Here is a 23,602-nt window from a genome sequence, read left to right as displayed (position 1 = left end):
AAATATACTTAATTGCATCTGCTTGATTGAACTAGGGTGAAATTAAAAAAGGTGTAGTCTAAAATGTTTTTTATATTCAAATACATTTAGATTTATTAACTTCTAAAAATTTTTTAATAAAAAATTAATGTTTTTTTTTTTTTAAAACTTGGAGTTTTTTTCAAGTATAAAAAACCTATAATAAAGATTACTGCTAAATGCACCATGGTTTACACAGTGCGACCATTTACAATTTAACTGAGTACAACACGTAAAATATAATAGAGACTTGATTTATCATTATTATTATTATTGTTTTATTTTTGTTTTTGTCTTTTTTTGTGAGTTATGAATCTTTTATAAGCAACTTATATTTAATTCAAAATTTAAAATCTTAAAGTGAAGTAAGCTGAACTCAAATTTTTGACAAAAATATTCCTTAAAGTTTATCAAGGTAATTATTTTATAAGTATTTTTTTAATAAAAATTTGAAAGGTTTAATGTTTTTAAAATTTGATTTAATTACAACACAAATTAAGTTTAAAATTGATTCTCGACAAATCTTATGAACAGCTTTCTCAAAGCAGTTCATAAGAAAAATAATAAGATATAAATTTTATGCCGTAATAGATAATAAGTTAGCAAAACTTTGATGTCATGGTTCTTTGCTGAAAACATGGTTGCCGGCTTACACTATAAAAAAATTGAAATTTTATTTAAGTATCAAGTTATCAAAACATGTATTTTACACTACTTTTTGCTTTTATTATGAAATCTTAGTTGAAATATTTTTTGTCTATATCATTACTATTAACTATGTTTTGCTGACATTTAGTACAATGAACCAAACCATCTTCAGATTTACTTTTAGATAACATTCCAACAAAAATCAAACAATGAAATTCCTTTTCAAAAGACTTACATCAGCAGTTTAGATATTTTTCCAGTTAGTATAAAATCTCTACTAATTAGCTTTTCAATCATCTATGTATAATCTTTATTTAACTTTTTTTTTTTTTCCTCTACTCCATTTCTAATTTATTATTTTTCAGCATACTTTTTTCTTATCTCAATGTATTTTTTTCTGCAATTTTATTATTACTTATATGGTTCAAATGTTATGTTTTAAATCATCATGATATAGAAATACAGTGAACCAGTAAATAATCTACGAACTTAGTCTAAATATAAAATCCTGTGATGTTGCTCTAAATCTTTTGAGCAACAAGCACCTCTCGTATCTTAGACTGTTGTTGTAAAATCAACAACTTTCACATAATTAACAATTAGCACTTAACTTTCCATAGCAAAGTCTTGTTCTGGATTTAAAACTAAATTATACTTTTGACTGATAATGTTACTACTAAAAATGTTAACAATTAGTGAAAAACTTCTTTATTTAAATCTAGCCGTGATATTACTAAGGAAATATGCTAGTGTATCAATAAAAATATTATTATTTAAACAACTATCGTGCATTACAAGTTGTATTTAGAAACTTATTTTAAATGGCTCTGGACACTGCAATCTAAGGATTTACGCTTGTGGCTGACATAATGAGAAAGCGAACAAATCAGTACTTCAATATAAAATAATGCAAATGTTTTATTTAAAATTATTTTATCTATTTGATATCCATTAGCAGTTGTTCTTGCTAATCTGTTTATGGATAACTTTGAAGAAAAATGGATCAAATCTTATAATGCACAGTAGACCAGAATTCACTTTTACTGAAAAAACAAATAACTTGTCATATAAAAAAGATTTAAGGACCATTTTTGCACTGTTCACTAAATTGAGGATTGCGATTAAAATAGAATAAAAAAACTAATGTCACCATATTAACCGCAATCCTCAAGTTAGTAAACAGTGCAATAATAGTCCTTAAATTTTTTTATAATAAGAGTTATCAGTTTTGTCCACTAAAAGTGACTTTTGGCACACTGTGCATAATAAGAACTAGTGAACTTAAGCTCTTTCAAAAAAATGTAAGCGTCGTTGAATAATTCAAAGTTTTTTTCTGTTGACATTAATTGCATATATAAACTTTTATCATAGATATAATTTACTTTGTGTGGTCTGGAAGTTGTCGGAATTGTGATTGATATAATAATAGTTCAATAAAATTTGAACTGGGTAATAAATTGATTTAAATGATGAAGTTCTGTGTAATGGAGGTGAATTTGAATTTATAAATTTTTTGAACTTCTGATTGGTAATAGTTAGACTCCATTCAAGGCTAACTTTGATTAGTAAATCTCTTTTTCAATGACTTTAAATTTGCTTTCTTGATCGCTTTAATATGTTGTTTTAATCATTTTTCTCCTCAATAAGTTTTTTCCTACTTTCTAGCTCTATTGGAGATAAATTTACCCTATAAAATTCTTGTCTATTGTTTTAATTTTTTTCTATTGTTCATTTACTGTCTTGCCAAAGTTAATGCGTTAGAACGATCTATCTTGTTGCCAAATTCTATAAGAACTAAGGTTATTTTGATTTCTATATCGTTTGAATTTCGTATTTTGAATAGAATTACTTTTCCTATTTTTTTAGCGCTTTCTCCTATTGATTTAAATTAATTAGTCGTGTTGGTTTTGTTGCTATTGGTATGTTCAAAAAATCAGTTAAGTTGCTTTCAGCAAATCAATAATAATATTGTTTTACTCTCTTTTTGAGAAGCCAATGCTTATTTAACTGTTGCTTTAACTACAGCGTTTGTACCGGTAATTTAAACAAGAATGTGGGTTTAGGGAAGTTACTCTAAACTATTGCAGGTGCGCTAGCAACTTTTTTCATCTCCAATTCATTTAATTGATTTTTATTGCGATTTTTATTCCAATTGATTTTAATACGTACTGCAACTTTTTTGGATGACTCGAATCTACTTTTCTTGAAGAATCTTACAATCAAGTGATCTTCTTTGACATTAGTCTAAGGTTTCCACCCATGTTATTTAAAAATTTTACATTTTGGAGACTTTCAAACTTTTTTACAATGTTTGAAATGGTGGAACATAGAACTCCAGTCTCTTTTTCAATAGTTCTGTAAGTTTTTTTTTTAACCATATCCAAATTTAATTTTCGTTGAGTCTCATTGAAATATTGCTTTGCTCGAGCCCTGATTGTTAAATATATAATTTGCTCCAAAACATTTCATAAAAGAATTTTTCCGAAAAAAAGAAAGTATTTTATCTTCAGAAAATTATAAGTATCTTACAAAAAAAATTACAAATTAGAATTAGATAAGTTATTTTTAATAAAAAACAATTTGCGTCATTAAATTGATCCGTAAAAATTAACAAAGAAATCAAACACATCTAATTTAAATGATTCCAAAGATACATATGCGTCAATTTTGTCATCTAAAATATGCAGCATTTGCTTATCTATGTCAAACAATTCAGATAAAAACAAAAAAGTACCGTTATTTGGAATAGGAGCATACAATACACCATTATTACTAGCTAGGTAGCATTGTTATATTTTTATCCCATTTTAATTTTTCAACACTGTATCAGCAAAATGTGGTATATACATTTTATAAAGATAGTATGGAAAGTTTATAAAATTTAAAAGACCTAAAAATCTTTTAACAATAAATTTTATTTAACATATTATATAACTCTTGTATTTAATGTGCATATAAACAACGTTTTGTTAAAGCAATGCAAGCTATTATGTTTTAAATATAACAATTTTGAACGAACATTATTTTTGAGAGTTTTATATGAGACAATACAACATATTATTGTTTTAATATATGTCTAATTTTTGAGTTTAATAAAAAGTAATAGAGTAGTTGTAATATTAATGATCAGAATTTTTTAAATATTTCTTTTATAAGGAAAGAAGCAGCAACGCTAAGTTTATTTCTTGCTTTTTCTATAACAAGCATATAAAAATAAGAAAAGAATTGATTAATTGCAAAATGCATCAAATTTTTTAAACATCTCTCTTTTCTATTAAGGCAAATAATACATTTGATATATATATATATATATATATATATATATATATATATATATATATACATATATATATATATATATATATATATATATATATATATATATATATAAATGTATATATATAAATGTATATATATATATGTATATATATTCATATAAATATATGTATATATATACATATATATATATATAAATATATATATATATATATATAAATATATACACACACATGTTTATATATATATATACATATATATATATATATATAATATATATATATATATATATATATATATATATATTTATATATATATATATATATATATAAATATATATATATATATATATATGTAAATTATGTTAGTGTATTTTACAAATAGAGTGCTCAATGTTCTTAAAGAACAGAGCAATAATAATAATAAATTAGTAAAAAACAAATAAATATGTACATATATATATATACATATACATATATATATATATATATATATATATATATATATATATATATATATATATATACATATATATATTTTTGTTATTCACCTCCTCAAGGCCGAATATAGATGAAGAGGCTACTTAATCGTTGATATAACCCTCTTTCAACTCTATAACTCCGAAACACGAACCTTGATAAGCAAAGCTGCTGCGCGGAGAAACAAGATGATATAAACTATATATATATATATATATATATATATATATATATATATATATATATATATATATATACATATATATTTATATACATATATACACATATATAAATATACACATATAAGAAAGTGTGGTAATGGGTGAAGTTCTATCATATAAGTGCAAGATTTTTAGAGGAGTATCAGAGGGTTTGGTATTAGGTCCATGTCTATTTCTGTTATATAACAATTATTATCCTGAATTTTTCTCTTCAATTACCAAACTATTTGCAGATGATAATGAAATCTTATCTGCTATAAATGAAGAAAAAGATCTAATTAACATACAAAATAACATTGATTTGTTAATTGAATGATCAAAGGAATGATTAATGGAGTTTAACAGAAGTAAATGCAGTGTTATACACATCGGAAGAAAAAATAATAACTAAACCTACACAATGAAACAAGAAAATCAAAGTTTTTTTTTTCTTAAACAAATAACTAAAGAACTAGACTTAAGAGTAATAGTTTCAGAGTATAACATAGTTTTTAATATGAAATAGAATCATTTAGTTCAAGTAGCTACATGTAAAGCACAAAGAGTCATAATTAGAAAAGCCTTTATTTATTTTAAAACTGAAATTGTAAAGTTATACTCATCGCTGGTTATTTAACACTTAGAATTAGCAACTCCAGCATGGTGTCTAAATATTAAAAAAATTATTAATTACCTGAAAAAAATAGAAGACGAGCAACGGCTGTTAAAGTATAAATTTTAAAGTTTGTCCTCCACGACAATAATTGTTACAACAGTTTGTATTGCCATCACTATTTATAGTATTTATTTTTAACTTTTATAGAAAATATATTCTTAAAACAAATCGGAGATGTTTGAGTTTTACATTTAAATATATAACACAAAAAGTTAAAAATATTATTTTAAAATATTTAAAGAATATTTATAACTTAAAATAACATTAGGATGGCAAAAACAATATTTAACATTATTTAGACGTTTAAAATGTTTTTTGTTTTGTGGAGGAAAAAGAGAATATTTTGAAAGAGACCAAATCGGAAAAATCCTAAGCAAAAATATTTGTTTTTCAAAAGTTAAATTTTCATAAAAGTTTTTAAAAGTTTAAATTTAAAAAGTCTTTAAAAACCTTTTAAATTTCAAAGTTCATTCAATTACTTTATGACAATTATAGATTTTTTTATTTATTTTACAGTTTAAATGCTGAATGGAGATTTATATTGGACTATACCTTGTTCCTATGATATCATTTCTAAAAAGTATGTTATTTTCATTGCTATGGTAACAAGTCTAATTTAATTTTACATATATTTAATTTTAGAACGCAAATATTTGAAATGTAGAAATCGTATTATTAACAAAAAAATTTTTTAGTATTTTATTTTTTCTAATATCCTACAAATATCTACACATTTTCTCTTTATTTTTCTTAAAATTTTTATTAATTATATATTTTTTCTCTTTTTTTTAATGATTAGTTTAAGAATAACAGTTTTCAATTATATTTATTTGAAATTTATATTATAAATAAAATTATAGATTTCTTTTATTTTTGTTATTTATAGACATCATTTGTATTTAGTCTATTTGTTTGACTAATTTATCACAATTCGTCAATGATATTTTTCATAGTTTATTGAACTTTTAAACAACTTATAACCATATATTTGTATTATAAATTTATGAGTTTTTAAAAACTATTAAACTTTAAGCAATACCAGAATATTTTTACTAATTGAGTTCTTGATGCAGATAAATAGATGTTTAAATACGCCTTATTCTGAAAATGCCTCTTTAAAAAAACAATATATCTATAAGAACATGTCTTGTTAAGTATATATATCATAGTTGACTATTTTTTTTTTTAATATTGTTATTTAGGTGCCCCAAGAAGACCAACGGTCTTGTCACAGAGCACCGCGGAAGTGTATTTAACTAGGAAGTTTACGCTTCTTTTTTTACCGTGACGCGAATATGTGTCCAGAGTTCGTTTCGAACCTGGATCTCCTGCTTCTAAAGCAAGCGCTCTAACCACTGCGCCACGGCCGCACAAGACTTTTTCTAGGCTATACTCTTTAGACTATTGTCTAAAAAAAGTCAGGTCTCATGATTACAATTTTATATAATACGGTTACAGTTATTGTTTTATTAATGTTTTATTATACTATTATTGTTGTTGTCATTATTATTGTCATTATTATTATTATTAGTATTATTATTATTAGTATTGTTATATATATATATATATATATATATATATATATATATATATATATATATATATATATATATATATATATATATATATATTATTATTATTATTATTATTATTATTGTTGTTGATATAGCGTTATTATTATTATGCAATTAAAAATAGATATATTGGCCAAATATAGTTTTTGTGAAAATCCTTGAAATGTGTACTACGCAAAATACTCTGGCATTATAAAACTGAAGAACAACAAAAATTAGTCTTCAAACATTTTAAGATTTGAAAAATTATTTATTGGGCTAAAAAAATGTAATAAAGTTCTATCATTTTAATAATGCAACAGTTTCGATAGAATATTATTCATATATTTTCGTAGTTAGCAATGGTTGTGATTATGGTTGGTTTGAGTATGGAAAGTATTGCTATTTTTTCCAGCAAAAAACATTAAAAGGAAAAAGTTGGAGTGACGCCTTATTATCATGTCAAATTATGGGTGCGCATTTGTTAAGTATAGAGGATCAAGCTGAAAATTCTTTTGTTAAAAACATTCTTAAAGATGACAGCCTGAACAATGATAATTATTGGATTGGTAAGATAATTATTGTTTTTATGTCTTATATTTTTGTTTTCAACTGTTATTGGTTTTTTCAAAAATATTACTATGACGTATGCTTAAAAAAAAAATTATAGAAGTTCTTATTTTATACTGTATAATGTATTTATGAAAGGGCTCAATGATGATTGCAATAACAGAGAGTTTAGGTGGTCAGATAACAAATATTCAAATTTCTCTAATTGGTTACCAAAAAAACCAAACAATGTTGGATCTGGAGAAAACTGTGTGGAAACAAATAGCATTGGTTGGAACGACAATGATTGTTCTATCGAAAATGGATTTATTTGTAAATTCGTAAAAGGTAATGGTTAGTTATGTTTTAATAAATAGGTATAGTTTTAAAATAACAAACTTAAAGCACCTGGTTATTTAGCTACATCGAAGCTTAACTAGGACTTTTATTAATTATTTAACAATATTTAATTATTTTTGTTAATAAAATTTTGATTTTTTAAACATAATGATTAAATCACGACATAAAACATAAGCTGTAATATAAGAGTTTGTTAATATAAAAATGCTTTAAGTCCTCAAGTAAATATTTTGAATAAGATAAAATAAATATTTCCAAACAATTACTAGATAACTGTTATACTAGGTAACTTTAATTATATTGTGTATACCAATATAACTAAACTAGCCATATTTGTACAATTAGCCACATACAGTATTGGACAAAACTTTTGCAACCAACAACGAACAATGCTAAAAAGTGTTCCTAATTTTGAATGTCTTAAAAACGAAACAAACTATACAACCTCAGCATACAGTTCAGGAGTCTGGAGTGATAGCATGCCATGAGATGACCAATCAGCTGACAGGTGACAGCACACAGGCAGAATTTCGTTGACAAGTGCCATTTTGCAGCGGACAAAACAATTGCAACTTTTTTGGTTTGCTTCATTTTCATAAGTCTGGTTTGTGTCAACGTCACGGAAGTTTTTAATAATTAAAGGAAGTATCCTGAAGTTTTCAAAAGCATGCACAAGCATCGAGAAGTTTCCAGAAGAAGCATCTGGAAGCATCCAGTAGCATCCAGAAGTATCCAGAAACATTCAGAAGCATCCAGACGCATCCAGAAGCGTCCAGAAGCATCGAAAAGAAGCATTTAGAATCTTCCAGAACAGGTTCACACAGGTTCATTTTACTATATAAGAGACATGTAAATCGACATGTAATTCAGTCAGTATATGGAAGTCAATCAGTCAGTATTATCAAGACAGTTTATCGAAGTGAGTTTTATCAAAGTGCTTTATTGAAGAACATCAATACAAGAAGTGAAATACAACAAGTGTTTCATTACATCAATACAGTCCACATCCAACCCAGACGTTGTGTTCCACAGAGCATTAGCGATTTCTTTGCAGGGCGTCGAGAAAACAATCCGGCTTCAACAACACGTCGTCTGATTGTTCGGTCCGATACAGGCAGCTCTAATTGCTTTTGTATCTCGACTGATGATATCCGGGTATCCTTCTTGACGGATCTGACAATCATAGAATCCTCTCTAGAAGTGGTGGAACGCGGTCTCCCACCTTTGTTATCTGCTGCCAACTTCCCCGTAGAATGATATTTGGAACATTGTCTTGATACGGCCCATTTTTTCACGCGATATATATCATAAATACTTTTTTGTGACATTCCACTTACGTAATCGCTAATAATTTTCTTTCTTAGTTCCAATCCAAGACTTTCGGGAGCCATTTTTGCACTTGAAGTCAAAAAAATAATAAAAATAAATAATCACGCTTCTCAAGATTTACCGTGTTACATTTACCTTGTGATGATGCAAATAAATAATTACGCATCTCAAGACTTACCGTGTCACACTTACCTTGTCATGATGCAATCATCACAAGGTAAATGTAACACGGTGAGTCTTGAGAAGCGTGATTCTTTATTTTTATTATTTTTATAACTTCAAGTGCAAAAATGGCTCCCGAAAGTCTTGGATTGGAACTAAGAAAAAAAATTATTGGCGATTACGTAATTGGAATGTCACAAAAAAGTATTTGTGATATATATCGCGTGAAAAAATGGACCGTATCAAGACAATGTTCCAAATATCATTTTACGGAAAATTTGGCAGCAGATAACAAAGGTGGAAGACCGCGTTTCACCACTTATAAAGAGGATTCTATGATCGTCAAATCCGTCAAGAAGGATACCCGGATATCATCAGTCGAGATACAAAAGCAATTAGAGCTTCCTGTAACGGACCGAACAATCAGACGACGTGTTGTTGAAACCGGATTGACTTCTCGACGCCCTGCAAAGAAATCGCTGATGTCACTAAAAAACCAGAAGAAAAGACTCCTGTTTGCTATATCTCATATTGACTGGAATGTGCAGAAATGGCGAACCGTCATGTTCAGTGATGAATTGAAGTTTAACATCATTGGGAGCGATGGCATTTGCCGTTTATGTCGACAGGCCGGAAAACGCCTCGATTTACGTTACTGCCATAAGACCATGAAGCATGGTGAGGCAATGCAATGGTCTTGGGGTGTTTTTCTGCTAATGGTCTAGGTCCAATACATCAAAACGATGGAAAAATGGACCGTTTCATTTATAAAAATATCCTTAAAGATTTTATTTTATCTCATGCTGAATGGAATATGCCAATAAAATGGGTTTTTCAGCAAGACAACGATCCAAAACCCACTGCAAAAGTAGTCAAGCAGTGGTTTTAAGACAACCACCTATCGGCGATGGATTGGCCGCCTCAATCTCCAAATAACAACTCTATTGATAACCTGTGGGAGATCGTCAACCACAGAATTAATTGTGAAGGTGTTAGTAATAAGGATCAACTGTTTGAACAAATCCAAAAGGCCTGGGCAGCGATTCCACAAAGTTTCAATGATCACCTGATCGAATCTATGCCTTGAAGATGCAAGGCTGTGATCGGCAACAAAGGCATGAAATATTGATAGCGGAATACAGCTTGGTCAACATTTTGTCGAGTTGCACTTGTTTTGTCCTAACCCTGAAGGTAATCAACTTTTTTTAATTTTTATGAATAATTTATTAGTTTTCGTGTACAAATAATGAACTTTGTGATGAATAAAACTTGAAGAGTTTTGTCTCTAAACGGTTACATAGTTATTTCTCTAAATTGAAAAATGCAGCACTTTTATATAAAGAAACCAAATTAGCATTATTTGGTTGCACTCGTTTTGTCCGATACTGTATATGTACACATCACAAAGTCAACATAAATTACAAAATAAAAAATTTAGTGGTACCCATTAAAATAAAAACATTTCAAAGTTTATCAATTCCTTAATTTTTCATTAACAAACAATGGCAGATCACTGCCACCTCTTCACAACGGCAAATCGTCATTAATACCCATAACTACACCTTGTAAAAAACGTAAAACATATCTGCACTCTGGCGCATTTTCAATATTGACAACGAAGTATAGTTTTAGAAAACGGTTTATTGCACTTAACATGCCATTTCTAATTGGAATAACATTGTCTTCTATAAAAATAAACGAATGAACCAAGTTGCTTCGAACCCCTAGTGTAATAACAAATAGATGCATGAAAGAAGTATGTCTATTTTGATCAATTATAGTCTCCATAGCTGTAGTGTCCGTTGTAAAAACAAAAATAATTGAGATACAATATAGAAACGAAACCATTATTGATCTAGTTTATAGCACATACCATTTAGCTAGAAATATTAAACTTAAAAACAAAAAACTAATAGGAAGATTTGAATAAATTGACCTGCAACTTCAGCTGAAGACGGTCTATCCTTATTTCTAGGAGGCACTTAAAGAATGTACGGAAACAGCTGAAATACAAATTCCATGTTTCGATCTTTGATTTTTAAAAACATTTGTAAAATTCAAACAGTACATATTTCAGAATAAAGAAAATTGTTTTAAATAGTTAGTGAAAGTTATAAAATATAAAAACAGTAATTAAAGAAGACGACGTGACATGCCATTTAAAGATATTAGTTGGCTGTCAAGCTCTGCCATTAGATTCGCCTTTCTACGAGCCCAAGTAATAACATGAGGAGCCATATCCTTCTATTGCATAAGCAAATCTTGAACATTTTTATTAGTTGCTGTAAACTCTCTCTGAAACTAATATAATGATAATTAAGAATCCTTAAACGTTTCTCAAACAAAAAATCAATTTTATTCTGATAATACTCAATAGCAGTAATCCGAGACATTGGGATATACATTACAATTGTAAAAAACAAAACTACTTACATCAAATTCTAAATCTTTAAATGGTGGAAATTTACGAATTGACTCAGGAAAAGGCGGTTTTGATGATATAATCCAGTTTCTTCGCGATTATCAAGTTTTTTTTGAGAATAAATTGATTTCAATCATACTGAATGTCATCAAATGACAACTCACTTATAATGTTCTTCATTTGAAAAACGAACTAAAAAAATTTGTTAAGGATCATTCGTTGTAGATATAGGCATGACTTACAGTTTTATTAGGCTTACCTGCAACATCAAAAGTTGTTGGGAAAATGTGTTTTTGTTTTCGAATAGCTTGGGCATGGACACCATCAAACTCCCTAATTGTTTTCAGCTGCTTTTACATATGTCCATGGGGTGTTAATTTTCTTTTATTGGCCACTCACTTCAACTTCCTTATAAGCGCAATAGTAATTTTCTTGAATATCCAAATAAGAATAATACAGTTTAAAAAGCAAAAAACTAATTACATTTAGATAACAAAGTTAAATAATATAAATACTCTTGAGATCCACCAAAATGCAGTTTGAGAATAGCGTTAAAGATTGACATAGCAAGATTTGTTTTTGTTGCTCTTAATAGATACCTAAATTAAATACATAGTAAAATATTATTAATAACGATAATATCTAAAAAAATTTGTAGATTTAAGTTAAACAGATAGATTATATACCTTGTTACTTACAATGATTCAGCAACTTAATATTTATTTATTCTGTTCACTTTTTTATATAGTCTTATTATAAAAAAGCGTTTGAAAAAACTTACTATGCATAAAATATTCAGAAATAAAAGAACATTCAGAACAAACTGCAAAATCACATGTGATGACTTTCAAGTTTACTACTTAAATTTTTTATTTTTATTTTTTTTAAAACATCTTCGCTTCCAACAAGGCTGCAAGCAACTAGTAATTAAAGTTGTAAGTTACTGGAAGAGAAAAGATGAAGATTGTAGAACAAGATAACCATTGACGGACTACTTAAAGGATTACAAATTATATGAATCAGAAAAGCAAGATGAAGGCGAATTCCAAAGACCTGAGTTGTAGGAAAAAAACTAAGCGAATAAGCGTTTTAGGAGCACATAGAAACAGTTACAAAAAAAAGGATGACACTTAACTGAATGACAATTAACACGAGTATGAATTTTAATAGATTGCAAAAAAGATGCTAGCTCTTTAAAGCAGTGCTCATTATAGTTTTGTAGAAAAGAGAAAGAGAAGCAACATTACAACGATGTGATAATGGTTGGAGGTTGGCTGCAAGAGCAGGTCCAACTATGGGGTTTTGCACCTTGTATAAAAGAGAAAGGACGTCATTAGAAGATCCGCCCCAGATATGACGACAATATTCAATACAAGCCCGGATTTGAGATTTATAGAGATAGAGAATCGAATCCGAAGTAAGAAAGTGCTGAGCCCGATAAAGAGATGCAACCTTAGCAGATGCTAATTTTGCAGCTGATTTGATATATGGTTTTCAAGAAAGGTTAGAAGTAATAAATAATCCTATGAGATGAAGAGTAGATGACTCATTGAGTACATCATCGTTCATAAATATAGGAAGATCTAAATTATTGCAATAATGATTGCCTGTATTATTCCATTTAATATTGCTCTGTTTTTTCCGAACATTGAGCACTCTGTTTGTAGAATACACTAACATAATTTATATATATATATATATATATATATATATATAATATATATATATATATATATATATATATATATATATATATATATATATATATATATATATATATATACACGTATATATATATATATATATATATATATATATATATATATATATATATATATATAAACATATATATATATATATATATTATATATATATATATATATATAAATTTATATATATATAAATTTATATTATATATATATATATATATATATATATATATAATATATATATATATATATATATATATATATATATATATATATATATATATATATATATATATATATATATATATGAAATATATATATATATATATATATAAAATATATATATATATATATATATATATATATATATATACATATATATATATATATATATATATATATATATATATATATATATATATATATACATATATATATACATATATATATATATATAAATATATATAATATAACACATATATATATATATATATATATATATTTATATATATATGTATATACATATATACATATATATATATACATATATATATATATATATATATATATATATATATATATATATATATATATATATATATATATATATATATATATATATATATATATATATATATATATATATATACATATATGTATATACAGCCCACAGAATTAAGGTTTGCAGCCTAACTCCCAAACTATATGTATGTAATATATATATGTATGTAACTATATCTATAAGAAACAGATTGTTTATGGCTAAGAACTTTTCAGAATTTATTGAACTACGTCAAATAAAATTTTACAATATCGCAAGATATTTTATGGCATAGGTATAGAAATTTATGTTGTCATAGCTGAAAACTCAAATTAATATGCATGAACTAGCAATTTATTTTCAAACAACGCACTGTGTTAGGAGGTTTGTAATCTATTATATCACATGTTCTTTTACATAGTTTTTGGTTATCTAGCGAACAACAGTCAGAAAAAGATAGATTGCAATATTTGTGCACAACCCACATTGTTGTGAAAAAATACACAACTTCCCTATGAACAAAAATCTGTTCAAAGTGAGAAAAATTCGGTTCACCATCACTATTAAAATAATAGAGAATTGTTTCAAATGATCTATATTTCTGGCTCAATATGGTAACACAATCAACAGCTAAAACTTCACTTTCTTCACCATTAAAGGGAATAATAAAATTTTTGCTCTCTAATTATAAAACTAAAAACACTTTACATTTTTTACATCAGCGATGGTATTTAGGGGACAATGAGTCATCCAAGCTAAGCAATTTGATTTGATTTTGTAATTGAAAAAGAAATGTTCCTAAAATTGCAAACAATATGAGCTAGTCTTTTTGAAAAATTATGTTTGGCCTCATATCTTATAAAAATCATGTGAAGAAGAGGTCCACTTTGTTTTATGATAGTTATAAAGATTCTTATAAAAAAGTTTTTTCTCAGGATAAAATTCTTTCATCAATAAATGATGTTCCATTACTAGGATGTTCCATTGCCTCAATATTTGTGATTTGTAAACAATTTCAATTTGGAGATAAAATTGCATCATACAATTGTTTTAACATTTGGTAAAATTTCCACTTTTGTGTGTCTACTTTATCATTAATATCTGAGCAAATAAGTGGCAAATACATAAATAGTGTAAGCATCTCAGCAGAGCGTTGATCTAGTAAAGAGTCAAAACTGTTCATGCGTGACTCTTTAATAGTACTAGGTTTTGAGCTGCAGACAATACCATAATCCATAAACTTGATGTGTCTATTCAGTTTTGTAATGGACAGACATTTCACAGCACATAACACATGATACAGAAACAATTTAACTTCACATGGAAAAACACCTTCAAAAATATCATGCATTATGTCTGCAAAATTATTTGAAGCAGGATGATAATAAGGCAATTCAGTTAAACAACTAAACCGTTTAATTCCATAATTCTTATTAGAATTTTTTCCACTTTGCATCTGGTGAACTTGAGAGTTGTATAAAATATTGGTTCTTAGAGCTTGCTTGTCTTCTTTAAAAACATGCTGGATGTCAACTTTTGGTATCATACACATGTCATTTGGAAATAAAACATTACTGAAATTTTCCATATATCCTTGTATAGAGTGCAAACCTAAATTGTCTCCAACAATTTGGGTTAGCAAACATCTGAAGGTAGTTTTTTTGCCTTCCATAAAAATATCAAATCCTTTGTCATGACGTTTTTGCAATACATTTGAAATCACTTTTATCACTGGCTCTGCTGAATATTTCTTTATGTCTATTGGATGAATTAATGCTAACATATGAATATTGTTTAAGAATGAGTTTGCTGCGCCAGGAAAGTTCTTTATCACAAAATAAAAAACACCAAGTTAATGAATGCCTGTTTTTGATCCAAGAGGATTTTTGTTCTTTACTTTATCAAAATATATTTGAATAAACAAAGGAAAACTTTTAGGAAATTTAAATTTAGTATATGTCATTATCTTTTTACCAATTTCACCACAAAACCAATCGTCAACAAATTCAAATTAGATACTTGCTCCACTTTTAACATACTCATGGCTTTTAGCTGTAGCAACACAAGCTTTATAGTGCTTTGAATAGTTATGTAATAAAACAAATCTTTTACTTTGATTTGTATTTGCTTTTTAGTTTTTCTGTCACGTTTTGTATCCCATCGTTCACCCATTGAATGTGGTACTTGTTCAGCATATAAAAATATATATATAAAGTGGTGCTAAGCGGAAGTACATTAAATAATGATGCAAACCTAGATTCCCGATTAATTTGTTAACTTTTACGAATGTAGATACTCAGAAATTTTATTTAACTGAAGAAAAGTAACTTTAAAGGTCACGAAAACTAATGAACAATTGATTTAGATAATTTGGTGATGGCAATGGCATATTTTATAGTTTTCAGAACTTAAGTCATTTTCAAATTTTTTAAAGAACTTGACTCAAAACACAGATAGTACTCAGTACACAATTCAATACTCCAAGTTATTGACTTTTTACTATTAATAAACCTTAAGAAAGAGCTAAAAATGTGGCCTCGACTATTTACACCAAAAGTAGAAACTGATAATTTACAGCTGTTGAGGAAATCAGCCTCTTTGAGAGCTGCCACAGAGTCTAGGAAACCTGTTGGCCTGAAATCCATAAAACTGAGTTTTAAAACTGTATCCTCATCAGGAGATTACCGAATGAGTGCCTAGTGTTAAAAACAGACACATAAGTGAAATTTATGATAGAGTCAAAAGGATCCACCATCCGACATCCTAAACTGAAACCAACTTATTCTCAATATATCTACTCTAGCCTTCGATGAAAAAGGGGTGTGAGGCTGGTCGAAAGATAGAATTTATTTACTAAACATGGGTTCAGCTATACCAAAAACTTTTGACGGAAGGCAAATTAAACCAGTCTGCATTAGCTTGTATAAAGTAAATCGCAAAGAGGATATTGAATGGGATAGGGCAGAAACACTTAAGGATAAGGAAAAACACATTGAGAGAAAAGTCCGTGAAGCCTTGGAAACTCAAAATTCAAAAATATCAATGTTCTCCAATCTACAGTGATATAAATTTAAACAATGAACAATATGTTAAAACAAATTTTTAAATTTCATTTTTTTCATACTTAAGTAAAAGAAGCCATTAAAAGGGTCAAATCAAACTTTAAAAATTTTTTTTTGATATTTAAGGCTCACCATTTTTGTAATTATATTACATGCTAATAAGGCCGGTGCCTATAATCTGGGAAAAATTTCTAAAATATTATTTAGTAATGAGAGAATTCGTATTATTTGATGTTTTAAATTAGTTTTTATATATACATATAAATATATATATATATAATATATATATATATATATATATATATATATATATATATATATAAATATATATATAAATATATATATATATATATATATATATATATATATATACATATATATATATATATATATATATATATATATATATATATATATATATAAAACATAAAAAAATAATAATAGAATCATATAACAACAATAAGTATAAATGTTGAACTAGTTATTATAAAGTTCTTTTAATTTTTATTATTAATTCCAATTTATATCACGATGACTGAATGACGCGTCTATTAAAAATTTTAACACATGTTGAGTTAATATTATTATCATTTTAATGTTATTATTATTTACTGAATATTGTTTGTTTAAAAAAAAAAACTTTTTTTCTATTTTATTTCCTTTAAATCTTTGTTGTGAGTGACTTTGTGTAAAATATTTTTTTTTTTTTAACATTTATGATTTCCATATGTCTTTTAAAATAGTTCTCAAAACAATGCACTGTGAAATCTGAAGGATTGTTAAAAAGTTATTAACAAAATCTTTTTAGAAAACAATAATTCTTGTGGTAGTGGTTGGATTAATTATAACAAAAATTGCTATTTTTTCCAAAACCAAAATGAATTATTTTATGGAAATGATTGGGAAAACTCATATTTATCATGTCTCTCTAAAGGAGGAAATTTGTTAAGTTTAGAAAATGAAGAAGAAAGTTCGTTTGTAAAAAGTATTTTAAATAGTAATGATAGTATGAAAAATCAGAAATTCTGGATAGGTATGACTCTTGTTTTAACTTTTTGTTTTTATTTGCAATTTTTCTGTAAGTATGTATATATGCAAAATTATGATCTGAATATATATATATACATATATAAATATACATGTATATATATATATTATATATATATATATATATATATATATATATATATATATATATATATATATATATATATATATATATATATATATATATATATATATACATATATATGTATATATTTATATATATATATATATATATATATATATATATAAATGTATATGTATATAGATAAAAATATATAAATATATATATATATATATATATATATATATATATATATATATATGTATATATATAATATATATATATATATATATATATATATATATATATATATATATATATATATATATATATATATATATATATATATATATATATATATATGTATATATATGTTTTATATATATATATACATATGTATATACATGTTTATACATATATATATATATATATATATATTGCAATTTTTCTGTATTTATGTATATATGCAAGAAAATGATCTAAATATATAAATACATAAATATTTACATATATATAAATATATATATATATATATATATATATATATATATATATATATATATATATATATATATATATATATATATATATATATATATATATATATATATATATATATGTATATATATATATATATATATATATATATATATATATATATATATATATATATATATATATATATATATATATATATATATATAAATATACACTTTGCAGCGGACAAAACAAGTGCAACTTTTTTGGCTTGTTTCATTTTCTTAAGTCTGGTCCGTGTCAGCGCATTATTGCATCATCACAAGGTAAATGTATCACGGTAGGTCTTGAGAGGCGTGATTGTTTATTTTTATTATTTTTATGACTTCAAGTGCGAAAATGGCTCCCGAAAGTCTTGGATTGGAACTAAGAAAAAAATTTATTGGTGATTACGTAAGTGGAATGTCACAAAAAAGTATATGAGATATATATCGCGTGAAAAAATGGACCGTTTCAAGACAATGTTCCAAATATCATTCCACGGGGAAATTGGCAGCAGATAACAAAGGTGGAAGACTTCGTTCCACCACTTCTAGAGAGAATTCTATGATCATCAAATCGAGATACAAAAGCAATTAGAGCTTCCTGTAACGGACCGAACAATAAGACGACATGTTGTTGAAGCCGGATTGATTTCTCGACGCCCCGCAAAGAAATCGCTGATTTCACTAAAAAACCAGAAGAAAAGACTCCTGTTTGCTATATCTCATATTGACTGGAATGTGCAGAAATGGCGAACTGTCATGTTCAGTGATGAATCGAAGTTTAACATCATTGGAAGCGATGGCTTTTGCCGTTTTTGTCGACAGGCCGGAAAACGCCTCGATTTCGTTACTGCCATAAGACCATGAAGCATGGTGAGGCAATGTAATGGTCTTGGGGTGTTTTTATGCTAACGGTCTAGGTCCAATACATCGAAACGATGGAAAAATGGACCGTTTCATTTATAAAAATATCCTTAAAGATTTTATTTTACCTCATGCTGAATGGAATATGCCAATAAAATGGGTTTTTCAGCAAGACAACGATCCGAAACACACTGCAAAAGTAGTCAAGCAGTGGTTTCAAGATAACCGCCTATCGGTGATGGATTGGCTGCCTCAATCTCCGGATCTCAACCCTTTTGATAATCTGTGGGATATCGTCAACCACTTAATTAATTGTGAAGGTGTTAGTAATAAGGATCAACTGTTTGAACAAATCAAAAAAGCCCGGGCAGTAATTCCACTAAGTTTCATTGATCACCTGGTCGACTATATGCCTCGAAGATGTAAGACTGTGATCGACGACGAAGGATTCGCCGCGAAATATTGAAAGCGAATTACAGCTTGGTCAACATTTTGTCGAGTTGCGCTTGTTTTGTCCATAAGGAAGTCAACATTTTGTAATACTTTTGATTAATTTATTAATTTTCGTATAAAACTTGAAGAACTTTATCTCAAACAGTTACATAGTTATTTCTCTAACTTGAAAAAGTGCAGCACTTTTATATAAAGGAACCAAATTAGCATTATTTGGTTGCACTCGTTTTGTCCAATACTGTATATATGTATATATATATATATATATATATATATATATTATATATATATATATATATATATATATATATATATATATATATATTTGTTTTCTAAAATTAATTGATGTATGTATTTAAGTCCCTAAACTTATTTCTGCAGTTTTTTCCTGCATTTAATCCGAATAAAAGTTTAAAAACAGCATTTATCAATTCATTGTTATTGTTAATTATTTGAGCAAATCTGAAATATTATCTAATTCTTTAATGAAATATTCTCCAAATAAATGAAAACATAAATGTCTTCATATAAATTGGCAATGAAGTTGCTAATTACATATTCCTTTAATTTTTTTTATCAAGTTGCAAGTTATTGTTTTACTTTAGCTAAATTTTCCTACTTGCGTAATGTTTCATTGATCAAAATTGTAGTTTATTTTTTTATAAAGAAGTTTTTCAAAAGTATTAAACTTATTAATTTAAGTTTTAGCCACAATTTTTTTTTTTATTATTAATTGTTCTCTCGCAACCTTTATCGAGTTTAACTCATTTTGGTTCACTTCCAAATCTGTACCTTTTCAATAATGTTTTTAACACAGCCACTTGTCTTGGAACTAGTGGTTGTGTTAAAAACACAAGGGAGAAATTAATTAACACAGCCACTTGTCTTGGAAGTAGTGGCAGTGTTAAAAACACTGCCACTACTTTCAAGACTAGTGGCTGTCTACTTTTTTTTAAAATCTTAAAAAAATAAATTTTTTTTTGTTAATATAACTACGTATATTACATAACTTTCTACTTCCAAACAAAACTTCTTATCTTTCTAAAAGTTTATATTTCAACCTTAATTCAATTCTTCTTTACAAAAGTTTTAAATAAGTTTTTATAAAATAACTACCCACAAAAATCAACATTACAAAAACTGATTAATACACAAGTACAATTCAAACAATTAAGATTAACAAATTTATCAATAAAAAACCATGTAATTGTTTAACCATGTAAGTCATTTCTCCCTCGACTTTTAGAATATCGCATAATGTTCGAGCGTTATTTTAAGATCAAACATGTTTTACTTGATGCGGAAGGCCATTAATTTCTGCAAGTTGTTTCGAAATGTTTTAAGTAAATTTTGCTTGTGCCACTTTGTATGGAACTATGCATTCGGTGTTTTTTAACCGTACGTTATCACTACTTTAAAACGTTTCATTTACCTTAGGTTTTGCCGAAAGATCATATTTTCTCAATCCTTTCACTTCAATTCAATTCCTGTATATTTTCTCCATCGGGCTTGTTTTGTTTTTGCCGGTTAAAACATTGTACAAATAAACTGTTTCTAGTAATGGCATTTTCAATCTTTCTGCAATTCTCTTTTTTGCACGATAGTGGCTTTCCAGAATTCCATTTTCTTCGGGATAGTAAGCAATTCGAAATCAAATGCGCACTATGGTAGTTCAATGCACACTGTGGTAGTTACTCTGTTTACCTGATTTATTTCATTCCACTGCACAAAACTTACAACTAGAATGCGTTTTTCAGTTATAGCCCTTAGAAATGACAAAACATGATAGAAAGTAGTTCAGCTTTTTATGCAATGGGATGAAATAAATCAGGCGAATGGAAAAATCTGCTATATCAATAGATTATTTCATTCCAATGTGTAAAAAATCAAATTGAAACTAAGTTTAGAACTTTTTTTCGTTTTAGTGTTTATATAGTAAAGATAATGTTCATATAAAAGTCGTTTACAAAATTTTCATTTACATGAATCAAATAACTATGATTTATACGCAGTAGGATGGAATAAATCAGGCGGTTGGAATATTCTACTATAGTAGCAAATTATTCCATCCTATGCATACAACATCAAAGTAAAACAAATTTTACATCTAATTTTTGTTTTGTTTCCATGCTTACGTTATGAAGATAATAGTTACATAAATGTCGTTTACAAATTTATCATTCACTTGAATCAAATAAACGTGAGTAATACCCTGTTATATGGAATAAATCTGTCAAATGGAATAATCTACCACAATCTCATCTCCTATAGTAAATCGGGCAATATATGATATATGATACTGGTTTCATTAGTATAAATATAATTTGTATAGTTATTAGTCCAATTTATCATGAGATTTTGCACAAGGAAAGGACCATACTGTGCTAGGTTTATCTTTTTTTTCAAAGTTAATGCTTGATTTATTTTACCTTTACTTGTAACATAACATGGATTTAATAAATAATTAGTATAACCCAAAGTGACAAAGTTAACCATGGATTTGGAGTAATGGAAAGAGTCTCAGTCTAAAATATTGCACTACTACTGTGGGTATTTCATAGTGCTCAATAAGCCCTTTAAATGAATTTTACTATTTATTAATTGAGCTTTATATATCTTAAAAGACTTGACTTTATGGTTTATCTTTTACGCATTTTTAGATTAGATCCCAATTTAAAACATCTGTTTAAAAATCAATAATTATAAAATTTATGGTTTGACGTAATAAACATTTAAAAGGGTATAAATAGGTTTATTTTTTAAGTTTTTTTGGTATTAGTATAATACCCCTGCGAAAGAATATTATTCAACTCTTTCTGAGAGCAGTGTTAACAAAAGCTGACATCGTAAAGCACACAAAAAGTTTTTATAAACCTTAATTTTAAGTATTATAAACTATTACTTTTATAAAAAATATAGGAAAAAAATTTACTCAAAATATCAATCAGGGCTGTGGAGTCGGATTCGGAGCTCATTTTGACTGGAGTCGGAGTCGGAGTCTGAAAAGTTATACCAACTCTTTCAAAGTTTTATAACTTTCATATAAATTTTATAAATGTTAGTCACATGTTTTATGTTCTGTCAGTCTAAATCTAAAATATCAAGCTCTAGCCTTCGAACTACCTTTAAGGTAGTTGTAAGAGGTACGATAATGGGGGGATTCAGGTAACGAAGAAGAATGAGATATTAGTTCTAGAGTGATCAAACTGTGGCAAATTAGAAGCACCTAAGTGTAAATGTGGAGAAACTGAGCACTGACCTGGATCTGAAACAAAATATAAGTTGCGTAGAGAAGGTAAATGATTCGGGTTGTCTGGAAAGCGAGTTGGAAATTTGACTTATTGTGTTAGGGAATGAGAAAGGCAAAAGTTGTAGGTTTTAATGCTTGCAGAGTCACTGACACTAGAGCCAAGCCATTCAGAGTGATGAGCATTAAAGTCATTGACAATATAAATATAGGCTGATGAATAAAAAGAGAGGGCTCGGTCAATATGATCAGAAATAACATCAAAAAGATTTCAATTTAAGGCCTTTAAAACAGTGATAAGCAACAGGGTGTTTTGCTGCTTATCATGAGAATCATAAATCACCTCCCCGGTGCTCTCCTCTACCATCCCTCATACTAGATATCTTTATGACTTACACTGTCTGACACTGTGCTTCATAGTCTTA

The 23,602-nt window shown here is 27.0% G+C and overlaps 1 protein-coding gene across 1 annotated transcript in view; it reads left to right on the top strand.

The window, feature by feature from the left end:
- Positions 1–293: 293 nt before the first annotated feature.
- LOC136085710 (uncharacterized) overlaps positions 294–23,602 on the top strand; it is a 174,700-nt gene continuing 151,391 nt past the window's right edge. Inside the window, exons 1-5 of the mRNA XM_065807029.1 lie at positions 294–433; positions 5,814–5,877; positions 7,207–7,419; positions 7,559–7,747; positions 17,793–18,017. Coding sequence (XP_065663101.1) covers positions 5,826–5,877; positions 7,207–7,419; positions 7,559–7,747; positions 17,793–18,017 — 679 coding nt within the window. The 5' untranslated portion in view covers positions 294–433; positions 5,814–5,825. The remainder of the gene's footprint in view (positions 434–5,813; positions 5,878–7,206; positions 7,420–7,558; positions 7,748–17,792; positions 18,018–23,602) is intronic.

Source organism: Hydra vulgaris, chromosome 10, assembly GCF_038396675.1.
Source record: "Hydra vulgaris chromosome 10, alternate assembly HydraT2T_AEP".
NCBI lineage: Eukaryota > Metazoa > Cnidaria > Hydrozoa > Anthoathecata > Hydridae > Hydra > Hydra vulgaris.
This window is presented reverse-complemented; position numbering and strand designations above follow the sequence as displayed.